The sequence below is a fragment of the Abramis brama genome (assembly GCF_963993115.1).
Source record: "Abramis brama genome assembly, chromosome: 4".
NCBI classification, from domain to species: domain Eukaryota; kingdom Metazoa; phylum Chordata; class Actinopteri; order Cypriniformes; family Leuciscidae; genus Abramis; species Abramis brama.
This window is the reverse complement of record NC_139966.1, coordinates 46,220,698-46,239,996: the sequence shown is the minus strand read 5'-3', so window position 1 is coordinate 46,239,996 and position 19,299 is coordinate 46,220,698. Positions and strand designations below refer to the sequence as shown.

Here is a 19,299-nt window from a genome sequence, read left to right as displayed (position 1 = left end):
AGAATGCCCCTGATCTCACTGACAAGGTTTTAACATTTCATTGGTTGAGAGTAATGCTTTGTTTTGGATTGAATTATATTAAGCAGCTCTTTTAAACACAAATACATAAGGATTTACATAAAGATAATTTGTTTCATTGGCTCAAGACGAATAAAAGCTGCTATTGTCTAATCTGATTCACTTTAAAATTGTGCCATTATTGTGCATTTTAATGGTAAAATAATTATACTGATGAGGACACATATTTATTGGTCTGAGTCTTTGTTAACCGTCTTGTGTTTATAGGCAAGATTATCAGAGATGACCCTAACCCTAATCCATCCAAGCCTAAAGGGGAACAAGTGTTTCTAAGATGATTGACAGGAACTCCAGTGATGCGCAAGAGGAACCTAGAAAGAATGAAGCCCTTGAAAAGAAAAGGTTAGTATGAAATGGATGAATGCATGGATTGATGATATATGATCTGATGAATCCTATAACCTTGCAACGTCTGTTTTCTGACACAACCTCTGTTGGAAAGGGTTAAGTAGTCTCTTCCTTTGTTTTCTCGGAGATTAATCTGACTGATTAATGGGCCGAGGGTGCTTGTGTTTGTAAGACATGCATTTGGCTACTCATGCCAAATAGTCTTCAAAGACGCTTCTGCATTTAGCAGTCTTGCAGGGGCTTTGGAAAATGATACATAGATTAAACACACATATTTTTTTCTAGCAGTAAAAACACTCACAAACCCCTATAGTTGGTGGAGGAACTAAAACTAACATAACAATGAGTGTGCTTCAAAAAAAAAAAAAAAAGCCCCGTTTTCCTCCAAGCCCTAGAGAATGCAGACATATTTATGAACAGCTGCTCTTTGAATCAGATACAAGTGAAAAATGAATTGAACTCATTTTGCTTTGTGCTGTTTTATTCTTGGAACAGGGATGATTGGGAGTGTGGGGGACTTTGCCAAGACTACACAAACACAGATTAATAGCCTTCATGCCTTTCCATGACTTTCTGCTCATGGAAGAGAACAATATAATGATCAAACATGTAAAAACAAAAAGTAAGTAGGCATAAAGTGTAGACATGCAGAATAGGGCTTTTTGCACCGTTAAAAAATTAAGGAAACTACAGACCTGCAATGATCCCCTTTTTATACATTAGCTGACAGGTTTTTTCTATATCCTTTTTGCATTTACAAACTTGAGGTGTGGTCACATTAATGAATTTTCAGCAACATTTTTGAGTCTGTTGTCAACAGTGTAGCAATGTATGAACTCAATTTCAAACCAAGCAACTTTTTGTTGGTCTTGAACCCATTGCAAAATCTGCATGGGGATATCTTTCCCACTCACACAAAATTCCTGATTGTGTGGATTACTATATAAATTACTCGATTGTGCCTGCAAAAAATTCACTGAACAACTGTAAATGTGACCTCGCATTTAGAGATTATGAACTTCAGAACTTCCTGAAAGCTTTGTTCAAAATTGGTACATGCATGTTTAAAATTTAAATAGTGGCAGCTTTTTGCTATGCAGTGCACTAATAATCGTAACATGCCCAACATGCCTCCATGATGCTGGGTTATTGTGGATAGTTGCTATGCGGTTGCTAGTGTATTCTGAGTAGTTGGTGGCTCAAGTCAAAAGAGCCCACCTTCAAGTCCAGAAATGGCTATGGTATTTTTTGTCTGCACAATGTTATTTTAATTTTATAGTCCATTTTATGTCTGATTGCTTAATCTCAAGTTTGAGCATTAGTTAGTGAGGCTTGCATTATCAAGCAACACTAAGTATATTCTATCATTATTTTTTTCTTTCTCAGCTGAACAAAGACTGTAGGTTCTTTGTCTCTCTTTGTTTAACTGTATAAATCTTTCACAGAGAAATAAAAATGGCCTCGACCCGTCTCCGTCTCTGATTTACGTGCAACAACATAGGCTTGCACTTCATTGCACTTCATTCAGTGTTTTCTCAGAGCGCTGAACCTCTTCAGCCGAGCGCAGCATATTTGATGTAAGTGTGGCAGACAGTCACTCCCCGTTCCCCTCTGCTCGTGTTTTACGAGCTTTGACTATAAAACCAAAGGCTGAACTGCCCAATATGAAACAGTCTCCCAATGGGATCATAGATGGCCTTGAATGAAAGGAGGGGAAGAGACTAATTCTTTTCCTGACATGGTGTGCATGACACTAAAGAATGAATCTGGGGGTGTTTGTATGTATGTGTTGCTGTAAGTTTTTCATGTACGCAGAGAGCTATAGGTTTTTTAAAAGCTTTTTTTTCTGATTTTAGGAGTAAAGGCCCGCTCACACCAAGGTGATACATCCAAGTTACATCCAATAACTATAACGATAAATATATAGTTGTAAAAATTGTTCTAAATGCAAAAGAATAGCAGAGTCCACAGCATAACTATAATGATAATGTACAGAGAAAATATATCGTTGGAATCACTTTCAGAGCAATTTTTTTCCAGCTGATGAACGATAAAACATTGACAGCCAATCAGAATCCATCCTGCTTTAGAGAGCTTGAGCATTTAAAGCGGCAGACGACAAAACTGTAGTGCGCTCTTAGAATAAACAGAATATATCGTTCGCTGGTGTGGATGCTAGTTATCGCTATAGTATCTTTATATCGTTCTTGGTGTGAATGGGTTTGGTCAAATGGCAAACATGGTAAAATGTGCTTTTTTTTTTATTGGCTTACTTTTCACTAGGACACATGAGACGGCATTCATCCCCTACTATCAACGGAAAATAAATGTTTGCTCACAAACTATTTACATGTCCATCTTTGGCTCATCAATGTGACAATCATAATTAGAGCGTGACATGGGAGGTTGTGACCCCTGGCAGTGCAGCCTATAACAAACGTTAAGCCCCGAGGCTGAAGGCAGGTCAGGTCTTATATCAGGAGCTTCAGGCCACCCAGTTTGGCAGGTCTACCTATAAACAAGGATGTGGACTGAAGAAGATTGTACACATGTGGTTTTCATTTCTTTATAAAATGATCACTGACCTGTGATCAAGGGTGGTATGCATCAAAAGTCCAGGATGACAGATCTGATTGTAGAATCCTGATCTGTGGTAGTGAGAGTTATTTAGGTTTTAGATTATTTTGTATGCTAAAATATCTTCAGATTGTATCTATTTTATGTTTACAACAACAACAACAAAATCTATATTCCAAATGTTTTTTCTATATATAGCCATGTAGTTAATAATACATCTCACTGTGTAGACATCAGCAAAAATGACACAACATCTTACTGTTTATTTTACTGTGTTTATTTGTGTTTAATTTCTAAACGGGGTCTGTTGTTCATTTGGTCTGTCAGAGTCACTCAAAATCTATGCCATGTCCTCATATGCCATTTCTTTGTGGCAACAAATGTTTATAGGCTGGAAACAGAATGTCTAACACAGCAGATTATCAACCAGTGTTTTTGTAAAATCCACACAAAAGTGGTGGTCGTGGTAAAGGGATACAACAGAATGGAAAAGACGTCTAAATAAATAGAGGAGAGCAGGGATAACACTTTTTTTTTTACTCAGTTATTTACATTTCTACAGATTTTGTGGTTGTTTTTTTTATATTTTGGCTAATTTGATTATGATTCTGTCTACCGATAAATGTGTATACTAACACTTTTACCATGTTAAAATCCATTCCGTTAAATTCAACAGCTATTCCACACAAAAAAAATCAGTGCAGAAAATGTGCCAAAAAAGTCAGAGATTCCTTCTGGTCCTGCTGATAGAGTATAATCTGTGACCTCTGGGTTACCTACAGCCATGTGAGATATGGGAACTTTGGCTGAAGACATCACACGTGTCCTCTATCTGTCTATCTGTAGCCCACATACTATTATCTCATTGGACAGAGATTCCACCTCTCATAGCAGCAGACTGCACATCTCTGCAATGACTCATTACAGGCAAAGGCCTATGGGTAGAGAGTAAAGGACTTTGTCAGATTACATTAATGTAATGCACATACAGACATTAGCTGTGCCTGTGCACAACATAAATTAACATTTCATAATTCTTTAACCAGTTGTAATTTAAAAAAATTGTGTAAATAAATGTCAAAAAAGTTATTTAATATCCATATTTGGGATACATAAAATTGTATCTAAGAATTAGCCTTAGCAAGACAAAGGAGTCAGACATTTTTTAAACATTGTTGGTGGAAAAATCAAAGAAAGTAGTCTGAAAAGTGTTTGAAAAGTTTCACAGAACAAGAAGCCCCTATAACACCCTTATGCTGAAATATAATAAATGATAGTCAGATTATCCATTGCAAAAAACAAATGCAGAATGGAATGCCTGCCTCTCTCTCTCTCTCTCTCTCTCTCTCTCTCTCTCTCTCTCTCTCTCTGAACAAGAACCATGTGTTTCTTCCTACATCTTCATGTTCTCACAAATTGCTGTTTGCTAACCTTCCCAACACAGTGACCGTCAGTGTCTCTCTGAGTCATAAGTCACATACTTAAAACACACGTTCCAGACTGTAATGTGTTCAGTATAACTATTCATCAGTACATAATGAGAATGTTATTGTAAAAGAGTCTCCACCAGTTTGCACGGAACGCCTGGATTTATAGGCCATTTAATTCTCCGCTGCTACATCAAGGTTACTAGATGTAAAATTGTGTAATGCACAAATGCAATAAAGTAGAAAGTGGTGTGAATGTAATTTTTACAATCAGCTAAATTCCCTTCACTCTGGGGTTTTTGGGCAGAGTGAGAGCGGGGACGCAGTAAGCCAGGTTTGTTCAAAGCCCTCGGCCGTTTTCCCAGCATGCCCAAACCTCCATACAGGGCTTATCAGGCCTCTGTGCACATTCCACACAATGTTAGCTGGAGAAAATGCTGTTACAATGCATGATAATGTATTTTCCATCTCCCACTCTCTCTCTCTCTCTCTGCCCTATACTCTTTTTTAAAGGTGCAGTCATATTAGACTTCAAGCATACAAAATTACTTATAGGCCCACAACGAATGTGAGCAAAGGGGTATAATGTCACACAGCTTCTGGTTTTGATGAATAATAAATAACAAAACCAATTTATAATAGATTCAAAATTATTTTATTTTATTAGTTTATATTATATTAATTTATTTACTTTTCTGTATTTAGGATAGGCCTACATAAAATGCTAGCTATAAAATAACAAGACAAAAGAGTCTGCAAGAGTCTTATTCAATATAATATAATATAATATAAAGGAAAGGAAAGTTTGACAATATTATTTAATTGTGCTCACTCTTAGGAAAAAAATAATATATTCAGTGGGGTTTTAAAGAACCTTTATGCCAAAAAGTGATATAAGGAAAAATCTCTTTAATTATTGCTTAATACTTTAATGTTTGACAGGTTTTTTTCTAGTGAGAAGGTATGTTTACGAGCTGTTTTATTCATAAAATCTAATAAAAATATAAATTATGAATAATATAAAAATGTTATTTAATTGTGTGTATTTATATTATATTTGCATAAACCTTATCAAGTGTATGACCACCCCATAACATACTTGCAGTAACCTTTCCTTTTTTTCTCCACACACATGTACAAATGAAAGTAGGGAATGGGGTGACATTAGCCATCATCCCTCATTTCCTTAGCTATTTGCACTGTGCTAGCGTGAAAGGATGATATGGCTTTATTACTCGTCTAGCCACTCATACAGCACCTAATGCAACCCATCCTTTCTCCCTATGTCTTTTTTATTCAAGTATTCCCAGTTGTTAAGAGTAACTCCATGAGAGTCTTCGTGTTTGTTCAGCTATTATGATGAGGACCTGCATGATGATGGTGTAAAGATGAGCCTAATAGAATCCATCTGTGGAGTCGGCCAGGACAGTTAAGAACTCTAATAAGATCTTATTAGCCTCGGGATGGGACTGTTGTTATCTCAACGGCTGCCATTTCCCCCTTGATCAACCACACCATTATGAAGAAGAACTGTTGTTCTGTAGCTCTCTCAAGCTACTTTAAATTCTTACTTTCTCTTGCAAACTAATTTATCCACTCCTTTGCTCTTTCTCTCTCTCTTTGCATGTATTTGAGTGGTTCTCTATCTTGTAACGATGCCTCCAGATGTTTCTAATAAAACTAGTGTCAGGGAGGAGTATTGCTGGCAGATCTACGCTTTTGTGAGCTGTTCTTCGACATTTAGGGGAAAATCGCTTTAAGAGGACTGCAGGGCAGTAACTCAGCGCTCTTTGGGGAGGGGTGGACAGTTTGGCATGGCTTTGAAAGGGGCCCAAGGAAAGGCACTCGTGCATTTGTCTTTTTTCATCACGCTCCATGTTTCTGGTTTCTGTGGTCATGATGCGAATGATCGTTCAGGAAATGAGAGGGACCCAAATCTTTTTCAAACTTGTCGTCACCATTAGAGATTTGCTCAGGCAGGTCATGCAGCCAGACAGCTAAAATTATTTCAGAGAAAATATGGACCAGGATGCCTGATAACCTCTTACCTTTGTTACATGCAGTTAAGCTGCAAAGAGACATTACAAAAACTTTATTCCAACTCAGAGTTAAAGGTGAAGTGTGTAATTTTTCAATGTTAAAATCCTTTTTACTCCGTTTAATGTGCAGTGACAACTATAAGTGAGCCATTCGTAAGATGTCATGTGTAAACACTTGAAAGTTCGAATCAAATTAAAACATTTAATTGGGTTATGTGAATGTTAAGGGAACATTCAATTGTATAATTTTGTAAACATTATGGGAACGTTACTTTTGAATATTCTCTGAACGTTCTGAAACAATTAGTAACATTTCAAAAACATTATATTAACGTCCAATTAAAATGAACGCTGTATAAATAATGTTTTTGTGGCAACATTTTAAACGTTATTAAAGACCAGAAAACTTTGAACGAACGTTCTATTAACCTTATTGGAAGAACATTTGTTCATAACTGTGAGAGAACCTTGCCAGAACATTATGAAAGTACTGAGAATTTTCCATATTAGCTGGGATACCACATTTTCTCTGGCTGTTTTAAATAGAAACTACAGGGCCGTTTACACAACACCGCTTTCAACTACAAACAGAAATCTTTTTATGCATTTTGGCCGTTCATTTACACGACAGCGATGTTTTGGTGACCTGACAATGCATGGAAAACAAAAACTACCGGCCTGGCATGCATAATACATTGTTTTTAATCATTTTTGTGATCTGTGTGAACGGGGATCATTTTGACAAAATTGTTGTTTGTAATGCGAAAAAAACAAAGGAACGTTTCTGTTTTTAGTACGTTGTTGTCATGTAAACATACCCTAAAGCAAAAACTTATCTTTACTCCAGTTAACATGTTTTCCATCACCACTGGTCTGGAACTAAACGTGATTTTTCCTACAACTGTACAAAGCTCATGAGTATTTCATGACATAAGCACGGTTCAGTTTATGATTGGCTAAAAATCTCACTCTAACATTCTAGTACTTAGTTTTACATTGCAAAAGGCATTACATTTTGTCGGTCACTTGGTTTCTGTTTCTTGTCACGTAATCCCACCTTAAACAACGTCAAGGCCATGGGTTTATTTCCCAGGGACTATATTAACTAATACAATGTATATGTATGTTGTGATGTATGCAATGTTACTTGATAAAAGCATCTGCTAAATACATAAATATGTAAATATGAAATGTAAACAAGCTTAGAAAAAAATTGGATGTTAAGGTTTTTTTTTTTTTTTTTTTTTTACACAGATCAGACTGCAAAACAAGGTTGTGTTTTTAGCTTTAATTGTTTCTGCTGTGAAGTGCACTGTGGGTGTGAGAAAGCCCTCAAACCAAGAGAAATCACTCTCACTGTCCTGATTGGCTGTGATTTTACCACATCCTGCAACATTTTCATCCTCTGTGAACAAATTGCTTGTGCTTGAAACTTATCTCGTTGCATCTGTTTGGGACGCAGTGTAGGACAACTTCCAAGTAACGCCACCTTGTTTTACCCGGTGAATTTTTTTTTTTTCCAAGATCATTTTTTTTTCTGTCACAGAAATATGCACCATCATTAGTCACCTTGAAATATGAGTAAGCATACATCTCTCTGCAGTACCTCAAGTGAAATGAAGTGCACTGTCTGATCACAAGAGTATGGAACGTTTCTGCTTTGTGTTATTTTTATAGATTTGTATTTTGGGATTGTTTCCAGGCTGGTTACACTGTCAATAGCACTTGCCACTTGGTTGTTTCCTTTGCTCTGTGACACATCTTTCTGGAAATGTCTCGGATCTGTAATTGTTTTAAGATGCAGAGCACTCTTCAGACAGAAGGGAAAATAAACTTTGATATTTTCTGTGGTTCAGGGGTAGTAGGTGCTTGCTATGCTTTTATGTACATTATCATGGAACTGGAGAGCAAACTTCACGATTTATAATGTCACATGAATTCATTTGTTTGAATGAGATGTCCAATTTGACTAATTAATATGGTTGGTTTATTTTTTTTATTTTTTTTTATATATATATATATATAATGGTTGAGGCTTGGATATTTGCTAAGGATACTCTTCTAGTAAAATCTACTTGGACTTAGCCCAGAGGCCCTGGCCTTGTTTCTGAGGTCATCTTGTGATCCTCATCTCAAGTCTGCTCGACTGTTTGGCATTCTTGGAATGGAATGTGAAACTGAGTGGACGCCACCACCATAGTTGTCTTGGCAATGCAATTTACAGCCTGTTAACCCTGGAATTAGTCTGGAGAGACGGCGTCCAAATGTGGTCCTTCATCACTGCGGATCCTCAGATTTTAACAGATTTTAACCTTTGTGTAGGTCAAGGAAAAGCATATCCTGGGCCTCTCATGTTTGCAGATATAACCTTGTGCATGACTGGACTGGAAAACAGGTTCTATACGGACCGGCTCCAACTTAGATTGCAGGAAATGCAATTACCCTTTCAAGAAACGACATTTACAGACCAGATTGTAAATGGCTAGGCATACATGTAAATGACTTTTGGTATAATCATGTAAATCATGCGTTAAATCCAGTGTGCAAATTGTGAGGTGTCAGGTGATCGACTTTTATAAAAGTATCTTTATAGGCAATTTTTGACTCGTAATCTGTTGAGATTTGTCTTGTGCAACCAAAATGCAGTTACTTCAACATAAGATGTCTCCGTTGATGGAAGCTTTTTTCTACTTCAACAAAACACCTCTTCAGCGGACATATCACCTGACAAATCTCATTTATGAACCATGACTAAATGCGTTTGGCCAGGCTTTACAGCAAGCTAATGCTGGAAAAGCCACTTCAGAGGAGCCATCAGTTTAAGGATATAGACCACAGATAATATCAGACAGGAAGAGAAACTTGGATCTTTTATTTCTGACTGAGCTTGGCTCCGGCAAACGGTTTTAACATCTACAAGATATGCAATCTTTATTTCTTGGGACGTTGTCGTACAGCCTGCAGGCTACAATATTTTGTTGACCTGAGGAGCTGAACCGTGAGGGCAGCAGAGCTAAAGAAGAACTGGGACACACTGGCAGACTTCAGACGCCGTCATCCACCTCTTGTCCAAACAGACAGACATAAAAAGCTTAGACCTGTGTGGCAAGAGCTCTGGAGCCAAGAGTGTCAGATGAGGTGCGTGCATTAGCTTAATGCAAATTCAAGAGGTTATCCTGACATGGGAAATCAGTGACTGGGACTAATTTAAGATCAGGAACAAGGATGAAAATTGTTTGCAGTGAATGCTCAGTGCAGTAGAATGGGAGCAACGTATAGTTGGGTTTGAAGAGATGCAGCTTAGATGATATTTATAAGTATTTAGACTTTCCATTTAGTAATCATGTAATTTAATCATCTATTTGCCCTGATCTGAGTTCATGCAGAAGTAAACCGGGACAAACACCGCTGCCAGCTGAATCATCACAAATCATTGAGGCCTAGACACAGTTCAATCATATCATTTTTGCTATTACTTTAATATGCACCGAGTTAATTCAAGAATGGAGGAAATGTGAGTGCTTTTGTGTGTAGCAAGTAATCAGCATGCTTTTAGATGCATTTCAAGATCAACTTAATAATGCATAAACAATCTTTAGCTCTTAAAAACATATTCTAATCATTAATACCATTAAGGCTGGGAGGAAATTAAACTTAAAAAAAAGATGATGAATGGGGAGTTGGGATGGAAGTATGCCCAAATAATAGTCATAAGGAATGAGGTAAGCAGCTGTGTATATGCAGTTATCATTATGACTTGTGGGATTATGTGAACACGAATTTTTGACAGTCATTACTTCCATAGTGCAACCTCAGCTTTATAATCCACAAACATAAACTTCACTTCTTGAAAATGCACAGATTACATTCAGTATTAGAGCTAGAAGGAAATAAAACTATCTGGTCATGAATAAGCAGATCATTTCCTGACTTTAATAAACACTTTCCACTATCTGGATAAATCATGAGAAATTTATGAGCACCTGCAACGCATGCTCTTCCTTCTGAATAAAACATTAGTTTTGCCCCTTGAAATTTACGACAGTATGCTGGAACATTTTTGGACCTACCGGATAAACGGCTGAGGGAGGCTGAGTTGGACTTATAGCACAGAGAGAAAAAAACAGCGTAAAGATATTCTGTAAGATGTCTGTCACAGAAGAATGAACTGAGATTTATGTCAAAGGAAAAGAAACTCCTTGTACTGAACTGAAAATTGGCCTTCAGCGTCCCACAGACCTGTGTCACGGCTCATGTGATTTATGAGTTCGATGAGGTTTCGGCTTTAGTGTGGGAAGCAGCTGCCAAAGTGTTTTGACAGCACTGATATGGAATATCTGAACCGACCCCCTCCAGAAAATACACCCCGGCCTTCAGAAGCCCACAGCACAGCAGGGAACATCCACCCAAGATGAGCAGATAGGACAGGAGACTGATCCATCTTATCCAACATCGGGTGACAGGACCTCCGCTGAGTTTGCGTTCCGCTTCGTTTAGGGAGATTTGTCTGAAGAGGGCGAATAAAGCAGAGTAAACAGGGCCGCTGCGCGCATGGTGCTCAGTGAAGGAGAGAAAACATTTGGGCAAAGAGAGAAGAGCCTCTAATAGAGATAAAGATCTGAGTGCTCATGGCCCTCACGTCTGGCAGCTGAACAGACAACATGATTGATGACATGAGGGGGGATTTTCAGCCTATCCATGGAGAATAGTTTTAGTGAAGAGGGAATGACAGAGAGACTGCATGAAATCACTGGCTCATATCACAATAGAGTCCAAGGATGCCAAACAAATGACATACGTAAATAAAACAGAGCAGTCACTCAAATTCCATTAAAGACCCTGAAATTACTTGACAAGCAGAGTATTTTTTTTCCTGGTGTTTTTCCTATAGGGATGATTTTGCTGTTTACGATCAAAAGCAAGGTAATGACCACCTTGCTTTTGATCGTAAACAGCAAAATCAAAACGGCAAAATCAAAACCCTAAAGACCCCTGACATTAAGCTGGGGAAAGAAAAAAACAACTTGTTTTCCCTTTGAATTAAATAGAAAGGCTATTAAAATATAATGATTTAAAATGTACATTACAGTAAAACCAGTAACACTTTACAATAAGGTTCCATTTGTTAACTGCATTATTTAACATGACAATGAACAAAACTTCTACTGCATTTATTAATTTTACTTAATTTTATTCTCAACATTTAATAGGCCTACATTTTTTAAACCAAAAGTCATATTTGTTAACAGTGCACTTTGAACTAACATGAACAAACAATGAGCAGCTGTATTAACTAGCATTAAGAAAGATTTGGTAAAATATTGGAAGTTGTGTGTGGACTGATGAATCACAATGAAACACGAGTTGCATGGTGATGCTCCAGGGCGGTGTCTTTTAAAATCTGCTGAGAAATATAATAATAAATGCATCTCTACCACAGTGAAGCATGGAGGAAGAGGTGTCATTGTGTGGGGAGGCTTTTTGGCTGCTGGTAATAGTGAGCTACTTCACTGTGAAAAGTCATTTAATGCTTTGGAGTACAGGAGAATATTGCAGAATGGCTTGCTTCCCACAAATGAAAATTTAAGAGGAATGATCTGATGTTATTTTTCAACAAGACAATGTTCCTGTCCAAATTGCTAAGAAAACCAATAAAGTGGCTTGAGAGCAGATTTGAACCCTATAGTGAATATTTGGTCTCACATTAAACTCAAACGAACTAGAAGTCATTTTTCAATTATGAACTGTTTGAAGCCATTAACATTGATATTTGACAGGAAGTGACCATATAGGAGTAAGGACCATATAGGGATTCGAACTCAGGTCGCCCAAAACACAACTGCACAGCACGCCGGATCACTATCCACAAGGACAACTGAACAACTGATGTTGCTCATTGGTAATTTTTTTTTGCTATGAACCAAATAGTTCACTGCAAACCATGATAATTCCACCTGAAACAGGAAGTTTTGGTTGGACATGGGCCTATTGAATGGTGAAACAATAGCCAATAGGCTTTAGTTACACACATCGATGAGCCATAATGTGCTAATTGCTAGTCAGTTGCAGGTGGTATTAGCGGCAGGGACATTTAAATGTAGGAAAATCTGTAGTGCAATGTGAGTCATCAATAATTTTGGTCGGTTTTTCTAGATAAGGCAGATTGTAATTGTTTATTTAGTAAAAGTGAATTGTTTTAAGGTGTTTTTTTAGCATTTGGTGATCTGGTCTAAAAGCCACAAAACTTTCCCCTTTCTCCAAACAAGGCCCTTGGAAGTTAATCATCCATCCGAGCCTGAGAAGGTAAGTTTAGAGAACAAGAACATTTGCAAATAATTCAGTTTAATAAACATAATAGCCCCATGTTGACAACACCGGTTGATTTTTACTCTTTAATAGGAAGTGTCCTTTCAAATCCCCTAAGATTCATCCTCTAAAATGTTTCCCTCTTCTGTCTGACTAATCCACAAAAGGAAGTTAATTTATAATGAATTCATCATCTCATATTTCCTATAGGCAGGGGACGGTATTGATTATTACTGAGTAGGACACACAGAAAGGTCAGCCTCCAATTACACCGATGTGGCCCTGCAATCTGGAGATGGTCCTCTTGATTCAGAGCCGCCCCGGTGTGCTGGGAAGCCCTGTGCTTAACTGGTCCTGGGACAGATTAACTTCCCACTGCAATCAATCAATCTCCTTCTGTCAGCCATTTGCAAATCCGCAGGGGGGCATCCTTAACAAAAGTGCCCTACCCACAATCCCTTGCTCCGCTGGGTCAAGGGCGAGACTTACAGGATGACTATAAGCACAGGGCCTCTTAGAGGTCTGACCTGCTCAGGTTTTCCATTCTGATGTTTGGTTTTGCCTCAGAAACTGTAGAAATTGGCAAACAAATTGAACATAATGGTGCTTTTTCTTGCATATACTTTGATTGTTAATACAAAACACATGGGTTTCTTTTGCAATGGACATAGTGCTTAGACTTAAAACATATATGTAGAAGTCTTTTAAGCTACTGTAGATTGTCATGCTTCACCCCTAATTGACTTGTATTTCACTGATGTTAATTGCTGGCTCATAAAAAGTGAAGGCAAAGTGAAATGGTGCTGCTTTCAGGTTTCAGCTCCTTGTACTTTAAAGATGTAGATTTTTTTTCTGTTCTGTGATAGGACGCATCAAGAACACTTCTTGCATTTGTGGCTTAATTTGTGGCTTAATTTCCCCTTCTTTTTTTTGGCTAGTCATTCTTATTAAGCACTCAGATCCACAAACAGTACAGCACACATATTTATAAAAACTCTGGATATATGCTGAATTGAGTGAAATCTAGTGTTTAAATGCATCGCCTGCAGTTATTATGGCAATTTTTACCTCATGAATATTAATTACAAGATACTGATGAAGCTTTGCAACCTTCCAGGAGCATCGGGTCACAAATCTATGTAATATTCATCTTGGCTGAAAAGGAATGTGATTATTAGTCATATTTCAGCCATCAATTTTAAGTAGGTTGTTGCAAACAAAAAGCTAAGTCAGATTCCAAATTGATGTTTAATTAGGAACATATAGAAAAACTTTTAGAAGTTTGAATAATATATATATATATATATATATATATATGTATATATATATATATATATACAGTGAGGAAAATAAGTATTTGAACACCCTGCTATTTTGCAAGTTCTCCCACTTGGAAATCATGGAGGGGTCTGAAATTGTCATCGTAGGTGCATGTCCACTGTGAGAGACATAATCTAAAAAATAAAATCCAGAAATCACAATGTATGATTTTTTAACTATTTATTTGTATGATACAGCTGCAAATAAGTATTTGAACACCTGAGAAAATCAATGTTAATATTTGGTACAGTAGCCTTTGTTTGCAATTACAGAGGTCAAACGTTTCCTGTAGTTTTTCACCAGGTTTGCACACACTGCAGGAGGGATTTTGGCCCACTCCTCCACACAGATCTTCTCTAGATCAGTCAGGTTTCTGGGCTGTTGCTGAGAAACACGGAGTTTGAGCTCCCTCCAAAGATTCTCTATTGGGTTTAGGCCTGACGCCACGCCAGAACCTTGATATGCTTCTTACAGAGCCACTCCTTGGTTATCCTGGCTGTGTGCTTCGGGTCATTGTCATGTTGGAAGACCCAGCCTCGACACATCTTCAATGCTCTAACTGAGGGAAGGAGGTTGTTCCCCAAAATCTCGCAATACATGGCCCTGGTCATCCTCTCCTTAATACAGTGCAGTCGCCCTGTCCCATGTGCAGAAAAACACCCCCAAAGCATGATGCTACCACCCCCATGCTTCATAGTAGGGTTGGTGTTCTTGGGATGGTACTCATCATTCTTCTTCCTCCAAACACGTTTAGTGGAATTATGACCAAAAAGTTCTATTTTGGTCTCATCTGACAACATGACTTTCTCCCATGACTCCTCTGGATCATCCAAATGGTCATTGGCAAACTTAAGACGGGCCTTGACATGTGCTGGTTTAAGCAGGGGAACCTTCCGTGCCATGCATGATTTCAAACCATGACGTCTTAGTGTATTACCAACAGTAACCTTTGAAACGGTGGTCCCAGCTCTTTTCAGGTCATTGACCAGCTCCTCCCGTGTAGTTCTGGGCTGATTTCTCACCTTTCTTAGGATCATTGAGACCCCACGAGGTGAGATCTTGCATAGAGCCCCAGTCCAAGGGAGACTGACAGTCATGTTTAGCTTCTTCCATTTTCTAATGATTGCTCCAACAGTGGACCTTTTTTCACCAAGCTGCTTGGCAATTTCCCCGTAGCCCTTTCCAGCCTTGTGGAGGTGTACAATTTTGTCTCTAGTGTCTTTGGACAGCTCTTTGGTCTTGGCCATGTTAGTAGTTGGATTCTTACTGATTGTATGGGGTGGACAGGTGTCTTTATGCAGCTAACAACCTCAAACAGGTGCATCTAATTTTGGATAATAAATGGAGTGGAGGTGGACATTTTAAAGGCAGACTAACAGGTCTTTGAGGGTCAGAATTCTAGCTGACAGACAGGTGTTCAAATACTTATTTGCAGCTGTATCATACAAATAAATAGTTAAAAAATCATATATTGTGATTTCTGGATTTTTTTTTTAGATTATGTCTCTCACAGTGGACATGCACCTACGATGACAATTTCAGACCCCTCCATGATTTCTAAGTGGGAGAACTTGCAAAATAGCAGGGTGTTCAAATACTTATTTTCCTCACTGTATATATATATATATATATTATATAATGATATAAGTAGTATAAGTATATAATATAATATCTATATATATATATATATATATATATATATATATATATATTAAACATACATAAATGGATAAAGACATTTTTCATTTAAATATTGATGTATGTTGTATCGTTTTTTTCTAAATAAATAGGTGTTATGAATAAATGCATTTAATATATTTATGAGGAAATTCATTATTGAAACCATTCATTTATATATGAAATAATATTTTCACCAAATTTACTTTAACTTTTAAAATACAAAAATATCAACATTTATATTATGCTGTATAATAAAGCATTTCCTATATAAATATATTTTTGTAAAGTCTTGTCTATTTTATCTTTTTTTCTTCAATTATAATCAACATCTTTGTCTGTCTGTCCGTTTTTATCTATTTGCTGTAGATATGAATCCATATGCTATAAGGAATATGTTACAACCTTAGTATACTCCACTTGAGCTCATTATGGGCATCTGCCTGTCATACGTATGCTTTATATGCTGTATCTGTAGGTACATGTTTGCATCAATCTTTCTAGTCAGCTAAATTAAAGTTAAATTAATTCAAATGCATGAATGCCTTTGTTGGGTGTAAGCATGTTCAAAGAGCTGACAACCTTTTACAAGGTTAGAGCAGATAAGACAGACACCCACACAGGGGAATTTGAAGCACATTATGCAAATAGATGCATTAAAGTGAGTGGCTTATGCTGTACAGACATGTAATGGAGCCAGTTAATGCCATTCGGTTCCTTTAGGACAGACACATCACCTTATCTGCTTTAATTGGCATTGATCATATCTGGCGTTTGCATGCAAAGCTGAAAGTTTCTGAATAGCTGATAGTTTCCGATAGGTGTTGTGTTTGAGAATGACCCCTTAATGCATTTCAAGGGAAGACTCAGCAGACAGGACCCAATTAACAAAAAGTAAAAAAAATAAAAACTAGCTTAACTTGATTCAATTGTTAATAATGTTTCTATGTTAGAATATACATAACACGTATAACAAGCTTCATCCGCAACCTAAGCACAACTCTTTAGCAAAATGCTGACAGGAAAATAATAATAATAATAGCCTACTTTTAAATACTCACATAAATGAACATTAATCCCTAACAAGTCGCCTCCTTTTCCAATCTTTCTCAAAAACACAAAATAATTTAAAAACAATTTCTTCTTATTAGTTCCCATGCAAAGCATACTGGAAATATTAATAGATAATGCTGATGTATAACATCACACATCTCAAAGAGTGTCATGAAATCTATTTAATATTCATCAAAACCTAAAAAGAATATGATTAGTTATCAAAAAAGCTCACAGTTTTCCGAGTGTGAAAATAACTAACATGTAGAACATATTTTTAAATCTGAATGTGCATATTTGATTCAATAAATAATTAAATATTTTACCGATTAATTGTTTTATTTATTAATAATAGATATATTGTTTCTTGTTTTAATTTGATTGGTTTGCCACCAGGGGGCTTTGATCTGATGCATCAATGAAACAGTCTAATTAACATATATTTTTTGTTTTGTTTTTTTACTGATCTCAGGACAATCTAAGTTCAGTTTTAATGACAAACAAGTGTGTATAATGGGAAAACAGAGAGTGATAGTTAATTGTTTCACTGGCCTGATTTACCAAGTCTTCCCAAACACACACAAAACATTTTAATTTTAAATAAAAAACAACAACACATATTATACATACAGCTCATATTTGATGACTCATAGATCAACTGCATGTTTTACTTCAAAACAGAATTTATCAAACCAATTTATTCTTTAAAAAAAAGTTTAATTTGCAGTATTATACAATAATATTCTAATATACTACTTATACCACAAACTTACGTTTCATAGGCTTCATACCATCCTCGATCTAAGCACAACTCTTAAGCACAATGGCGACCCCCATAAACTAATGTAACAGAAAGCTCTAAATCCTCACATACAGACAATTAAAAGACTCTCCTCCTTTTCTAATTTTCATGGAAATAACATAAAATAACACTTCATTTCAACATTTATTCTCCCAACCCAGTCCCATGCAAAGCATGCTGCAGAACCAGAAATCCACTACCGAATTTCATTAAATACAACAAAAGTTAGTCATGTAGTCGCCTTTTTTGAGTTAATATTCTTTAGAGATTGTATATAGAATATTCAGTTTACAGACAACTAATGTAATCTCACGAAGGATATTGTGTTAATAGAAAGATGAGTACGAGTTGTCATGCCCACATATACATTTTTGCACACTGCAGGCAAGATGTCATTTTGTGTCTCTATTAAATGAAACAGGCCTCAGCCTCAGTTCAGACTGTTACAGATCCACAGAAAGAATAGCACCATCTTTTCTTCCTTTTGTCTGCAAGAGATAAAAATAAGATATCGCCACAGGGATCGGAAGCAGCTTTCGCCTCCCAATGCCAAGTGACCAACCACTCTATAATTAATTAGTCTATACTTGGATCTATTTGAGACATTGAAAACTGTGTGGCTGGAGGTCAGTGCAGTGTCTGGGAAGCTAACTGAAATAATAAATACACAGAAACATGCCAGACTACATTCTGGGAACAAAACCCAGGTACTCGACCTCAAAGCTTTGATGGGTATGTTTAATTAAAGACAGATCCTCTTTATTGCATCTCTAAATAACTGACCCTCGATTTACGTCTGACCCAGAATGGATGCCTGGAGCCAAAGCGAATCGTGTGAGTGGAGCTCTGATCACAGATGTAGCCGCGTGTTCTGAGAGGCCTGAAATAAGAAACATGCTGCCATTATCATTTGGCTCTGCAGTGGACAGACTGCTTTGCTGTTGTGGCATGTGCTTCCTCCTCTCGCTGATATGTGGCAGTGATGTTGCAAAGAGTGGAATTGTGAAGTCATCCGGGATGTTTGGCTAGACCTTCTGAGAATATAGGTACTTGCAATGGTAAAGGAAAGTTTATTGGCTCATGTAGTGGAGGATGTGCAGTGGGTCCAAAATGTCTGAGACCAGTTGTGAAAATGCTTCTATTTTGCAATGTTTTTTTTAAATCTAACACAAAGAAATTTTTTAATTTTTATGTACTTTTGATTCAATGGCAGCACCATCCAAATCTTAGGTCATGGGCACTTTCAAAACACTGTTTCATGAAGCTTTAAAAAAAACTTTACAATTGTTTTGTTTCGACCCAGTGTTTGAGAGTGTGCATCAAACTTGTGATTTCAGCAAATGATGCTTTGTTACGCCATACTGTTTTAAAACGTTTTATCATTTTTATAGTTTGCAACTAGGGGGTGTAGACCTTAAAGTGAACACATGAAGCGTGTCCAATACATTTTTCAAAACTGATCTCGTGTCAGTTTTAAAATTTAGGGTACGTTGACACGACAACGATATGCTTAAAACAGAAGTTTTTCACGGACACTGGGTGCTTTCGAAATAACACATGAAGTTTTACATTTTTTTCTGAATCATGTTTCAAGCTAGTATCAAACTGGAGCAGTCATGTGTAATAGCAAACAAGGCTGTTACATCATGCTTTTTCAATATTTCGATGGTCC

At 37.0% G+C, this 19,299-nt stretch overlaps 1 protein-coding gene across 5 annotated transcripts in view; it reads left to right on the top strand.

Annotated features, from left to right (window-relative positions):
* Window positions 1-19,299, top strand: part of LOC311081318 (uncharacterized protein) — a 67,781-nt gene that overhangs the window by 21,368 nt on the left and 27,114 nt on the right. For all 5 annotated transcript variants that reach the window (XM_084111827.1, XM_084111828.1, XM_084111826.1 and 2 more), the window contains one exon: window positions 286-420. In XM_084111827.1, coding sequence (XP_083967953.1) covers window positions 375-420 — 46 coding nt within the window. In that variant the 5' untranslated portion in view covers window positions 286-374. The remainder of the gene's footprint in view (window positions 1-285; window positions 421-19,299) is intronic.